Genomic DNA, 6,000 nt, shown 5'->3' on the forward strand with positions numbered 1-6,000 from the left:
CCCCAGCCCTATATTAAAAGTAATTTAATTTGAATTTGGAGTCCAAGTTTGTTGGATCAATGACTGGGTTTATCAAAACATTCAGAAATGGTCACAGTGATACACAGCATGTGGTAAAACATTGAGGGATCTGTTAGAGCACTTCAGGAAAACTGTTGCTTTCTATTACATCAGTTTTGCAGCAGACACTTTAATTATAACCATCCACATGGACAATTCCAGCCAGACACCGCTGGTCACAATCATGCTGTCCACTGTGGGTAGTAATGCCTTCTATGAGATTATCCGTTTTCTAAATGTGACACTGTGGATTAAGGAATGTTAATACCCGCACAACTTTGGAAACTGGCCTCACTCAAACTCAAATGGCTAACTAGTTTAGTCTTGCGTTGAACACGCTGGCCAATGTTCAGCCTCTTTCTCATGATAACCCCTCCAAATTATACAGGTGTGTCCTTTCTAAAGCCGTCCCCTAAAGCAGGGGTCACTAATAGGCGGACCGCGGTCTGGGTCCGGACCCAGACGTTGTCCAATCCAGACCCAAACCGATAAACTACTGAGAATGATTTAATTCTGACAGCGTTTTTTTAAAGCGGCAGAACATATATTGTCTTTATGGTTGACGTGCTTTACAGCGCAGTAAACTTACAGACCAATCACGTGTGTTGTAAGATCACCAAACGCTCTCCTCTGCCAATCAGATCTGTGCAGATGAGGGAGGGCGGAGCCACACAGGTGAAGCAGGACGGTGAGAAGTGGGAGAATAAAGCGAGAAAAGCTAATACAGATGGTGCGCACCAGAAAAATAAATTAAAATACTACCTTTATAAAACATACTAACAGAAATGTAACCTCGCGGTGTTACTTGGAGGAATTAAAGAGAAACAACCGGGACAAGAGTGCAAAATATTCCACTTTACTCCACCTGATCAGAACTCCTCAGCAAGAAAAAAAAAAAAAAACTCCCGAGGTCACAGGCGCGCTCTCTTTACTCCCAAAACAACCCTACTTCAACACTAAGGCAACCCCCAGAGGACAAAAAGCATTGGCAACTCCCCCCCATCAGTTTTACCCACAACATAATAAAGTCTGATACAGTAATAATATTAAATTAAATAAAACTGCTGTTTTTAAAAAAAGGCTGATATTTTGGCCAAGTTCATCAAACATTTCTCCATATATTTTACGATTTATCATTCATGTAAATATTATCATGACAGGCAAGCTTAAATCTAATATGAATAAAATTAAAGTAGAGTAAATATAGCATTTTGAAACAAAGTGAACATAGAGATTCACATTATTAGACTCAATATGTTAAATTATTGAGGGTGTTTCCATTTATTTTGATAGGTTGATAATGTTATTATTGTGACAGGCCTATTTAAAACAATAAATATTGTTGAAATATACTAGTATGTGTAATTTTTGTTTTTCAGTTGTTGATAAAACACTGACAGAACTACTATAGGCTTCTTCAGTAAACAGAATAAAACACTAAATTATAACACAAGTTAATATTGGCGAAGGTCCGGACCTTAGCCTGATGAAATTTTCTCTAACTGGACCAAACTGAATTCTAATTAAATACCCCTGCATCATGGAACAGCACTATATAAACATCATGATCTATTTATATAGTGCTGTTCCTTAATTTTTTACATATCATTGTGTATAATTGCTACTAATTTGTACTCTATGCACTTTAGGATGAATTTTAAGAAATGTGTCCATGTATCTTAAGATCAGTTGCTTGTTGTATGTTTTTAAAGGGGGACATGGTGAACAACATAGAGAAAAATGTGAATAACTCAGCGGACTGTGTATACAAAGGCAGCGAAGAGTGTAAGAAAGCTGTGCGGTACCAGAAGAGAGCCCGCAGGGTATGAAAACACACACAAACGCGCACGCACTCACATTCCACCTCATACTGCTTATGAGCATGCAGGTTTCAACTTGTCCAAATGCACCAGGCGGCTTCTTTTCATTTCAGCAATGCACTTACCTATTCATTTGAGCACTGTTTTTGTTTTTTCTTCTTTAAAAATCTGTTATCGCACTGATTCTCAGCCCTGGTACTGCTAAACATTTACACGTAAATTACGTGGAGTCTGGAGTAGCCTTGTTTTGGATGCTTTTGGGTTTTGGTCTTTTTACTCCCAGCCTGCTCACTTCAACACAAAAAAGGTTGAATTAACAGTAACTGATTAACAGGAAAAAAAATCTGAAGGATCTCAAATTTTTAATCATTAAGGCTCTTCCAATAAATACACATATATTGACTATTGACTCAGTTTTTAAATCAGTATTTTCTATTTTTTTAAATCAGTATAATAGTAAGTGATTTTATTTTAAGTGCCTCTATGAATGTAGAAGCAACTTTTTATTGTTTATTTTATTTTAAAGAAAGAATAGATTTTCTCCAAAGGGGGGAAATTGTTGATATGTTATTTGGTGGATGAACATAGTACCAAATTCTAATATTCTACATAAAGATGGTTTGAAACTATTTATTTCCACAATGAAAAACATGCATATATTTTGAAGCATATATTCAGGTTTTCATCTGTTTAATTAAAATAGGAATTATCCATGCCATATTTTATTGCCTCGTGTGTTAAGGCAGGAAAAGTATATAATAGACGAGTATACAAGACTTGGTACTCCAGAATAAACAGCCTTGACTACAAGGTCGTGTGTTCAATGCCTGCACCCAATAAACAGCAGCGCTTATCGCTCTTTGTGCCAGGGACACCATAGCATAGCTGGCCCTGTGCTCTGGACTTGGCTTTCCAAGCTGGGAAATGCAAAGAATATCATATATTGCATTTGTCCAATGAAAAACATGTATATCCATTTTTGTCCATTTTTAGTTAACTACATAATTTGAACACTGTCTCAAAATTTCTCTTAAAAAATGGACCAATAGAAACTCTTACATTGACTTGTAAGTTGAAAAGTAAGAAGGATCTGTCTCTTTTCTGTAAATTCGTTTTTTTTGGAGATACATGTTTCTCATTGTACAACAACGATATGATATAGTATATTCATATTTTTGTCATGTTATCTATTCCTATTTGAGGTCCATAGCTGGGAATGACAGCTTTAGCATATCATACCACAAAGTGCCTTCTACAGGGGGTTTTAATCCACAGCCAGACCAACTATGCAGGAAAACACCACATAATTATTTTTTAAGTGGAGAGTTTTATTTACATCATATTCATTTAATTAGAAAAATTCTTTTTGGATTTTTTTTGGTCTACAAATTACCAGTCAAGCAAATTCAAAACAAAATGTTGATTTAGGAGGAATTGAAGTTGCTCAGAAAATGATTTTGTCACCAAGCAGGATTAACATTGATTGGCAAGTCAGGTATAGTTAACCAACCAAACGTTAGCCCTCTGATAGTCACAGATTTAGGAAATGGGCCACTACATAACTTTGGACTGGTGTCCATGATGGAGTCCATGATGATTGGATTGAACCCCCTGACTTAACCCTGAACCCTGCAGTGACTGCTAACATTTTTTCTTTTCTTTTTTTTGCTCTGCACAGAAATATATCATTTTGGCTCTGATTGCACTGGTCATAATAGCTGTGCTTGCACTAATCGTGGGTCTGTCTGTGGGCCTGTCGACAAAATCCACTAAAACCCCTGCCTCCTCCTCCTCCTCCTCCTCTACTACCACTCCAGCCAATCCTGCATAAGCTTGCTGCCTTCATTAACACCAACACTGACCAATCGCAGAGCAGGTATTGCCATGTGTGCGTGTAAGACTACATAATCACAACTGTTGTCGATGGTTTAACAGTTTGTCTGCTGTTGTTTTTTTTTTCTTCTCTCTTCCACAGAAAAGGGTGTATCTTGCCATTTGTTTAGCGTTGTGTGCTGTTGTCGTCATCCTGGTCATCGTTGGAGTCTTTGCTCGTTAGGCCAGAGCCCACAACCAAAGAGCACACTCCTCAGTTCAGCTTCTGTTAAACTATAAGCTTTGTCTACAGCGTTTTTCAGTCTAATGGCTATTTGAAGTGTTCTTAGCATAAAGTTAAAGCCCACAGACAAGTGCTGCAACTCGTTGTTCTTGTCAAACAAAATCCTCAAACATATCTTAGAAAATGACAACCTTTATAGGAGGAAGAAAAACCCTTTGAACTTTTAGTGGAAGTCAGTTGAAAATGATTTTGTCCCAAGTCATTTTGGGGCATTTCTATTGGTCCAGTAAATTTCAACTCCATTTAAAAGAATAACAACTAGATTCGTATTGTCATATAGTGAAAAATGCCCCAAAATTTTGATTACTTGAATTTGATTTTAATTTCACTTGCATACAGACATAAAAACAACACATTTAAAACTAAATACTGCCTGTTGTCTTCTGCTATGTCTGTTTCAAGTCTGTGTACTGTACACAAATTACTGTTATTGCAATAACTGACCTTATGCTACACATATGGCACTACATTTTGGGTTACAAATGCTGGACTTTTCCTTTAAGCCTATAATGCCTTTTGTCTTTTCCTTCTTTTCTAAAGAAAATATGCTAAAATTTATTTATATAGGCTTAGAGGATGAAATCAGCACAACCAAAGCCTTGTATACTTTGATAGTGTGTTTTAAAGTTGACTTATTTGTTTTTTGGTCAACCTTAGATTTGGACCACGCCTCCAGATTTGGGCTGTTTTACACCGTGAGCCTTTCCTAAACATAAGAATAGCTCTACAGCAGACCTACAGTAATATTTCCATTGTTTTAGTTTTACAATGCGTCTTCACTGTCATGCAAGAACTATGTATCTGTGTTATCTGTGTTATCTGTGTTTCTACATTTGAAACCTTTTGACTTGATGACATGATGTGAATCTGATGGTTGTTCTATCTTTTTACATTAAATGTTCTGATGTTTTTTTCTTCTTCTGTAAATTTGGCATTTTGGAGATTTTATGTTTTTGCCTGACAGTGATATCCATATTTTGTTTGTCACACATTGATGTTTAATGCTCTCATGTTGCAGCAGTCTCACTCTTTCTCTTGGTGTTTGTTTTATTCAATGTTCACCATGAGTAGTAGTTGTATATGTTTTGTTTCTGAACTGTAAAACCAATGTTTGCACATTTGAGTAGCGTAATGCTGCGCTGATGTCGCTAATGCTATGATGTGTAGTTTTGGTTGCTGCCTCTGCTCTGAGACGTCTGACTGAAGGAGGTCAACACAGTCCAACTAAGCGCTCTTAATGTTCTCCTTGTTCTCAAAATGTTTACCTTAGCAAACAAAGAAATGTGTAATGTTTTGTTGTACCTATTTTAAAGAGCTAATAAGCATGGAGTTTATGGTTGGACAGTTGCCATGTTCACATTTTGGTGGTTTATTGTTTATTAAGTTATGATGGCTTACTGTGCTCTTTCATTTCAGTTTTACCACTACAGCCAAAGTAAAATATCCACAGTTCACATTTCACATGCAGTATCAAATGCAACTGAGCAGGTGTGTTGGTGCACAGCTCCCTCTAGTGACCCGTTTATGTTTATGTAACTGTTATTGCTTACTCATAGGAGCTGTGCCTATGGGGGTTGTAAAAGATATATGAAGCAAATATTGAAGCATAAAATGCTATCAAACTATTTTTTAATAGCCACCAGATAGCACTAGTATGCAGATGACATAATTTCTTCTCTATAAACTGTATGTATGAGATCAATTTGATGAAGATTTTAGAATCTACATCAAAGAAAGATATTACACCAAATGTTTATTGATGTGCTGAGAATGTTTTGGCCTTAAACTTGGTATTTTATAAGTTCTTTATTAACAGACGGTGCATAAATGCACTGCACTGTAACACCAAATACTAGTCTACAAAGACTTTTCTAAAATTGTCTACGGTCCATAAAACATTCTTAACACCTGTGTAAGGCAAGGCAAGGCAAGGCAAGTTTATTTATATAGCACCTTTCATACACAACGGTCATTCAAAGTGCTTTACAAATTAGAAAATACACA

General features: G+C 36.4%; 1 protein-coding gene across 2 annotated transcripts in view; it reads left to right on the plus strand.

Moving 5' to 3' along the window:
* The window catches only part of stx2b (syntaxin 2b), a 41,376-nt gene extending 35,673 nt beyond the window's left edge, over positions 1–5,703 (plus strand). The window contains exons 9-11 of one of the 2 annotated variants that reach the window (XM_007237386.4): positions 1,773–1,883; positions 3,559–3,756; positions 3,856–5,703. In XM_007237386.4, coding sequence (XP_007237448.3) covers positions 1,773–1,883; positions 3,559–3,711 — 264 coding nt within the window. In that variant the 3' untranslated portion in view covers positions 3,712–3,756; positions 3,856–5,703. The remainder of the gene's footprint in view (positions 1–1,772; positions 1,884–3,558; positions 3,757–3,855) is intronic. The other variant, XM_007237387.4, reaches the window with a different exon arrangement.
* Positions 5,704–6,000: the final 297 nt, after the last annotated feature.

Source organism: Astyanax mexicanus, chromosome 12, assembly GCF_023375975.1.
Source record: "Astyanax mexicanus isolate ESR-SI-001 chromosome 12, AstMex3_surface, whole genome shotgun sequence".
In the NCBI taxonomy this organism is placed as follows: domain Eukaryota; kingdom Metazoa; phylum Chordata; class Actinopteri; order Characiformes; family Acestrorhamphidae; genus Astyanax; species Astyanax mexicanus.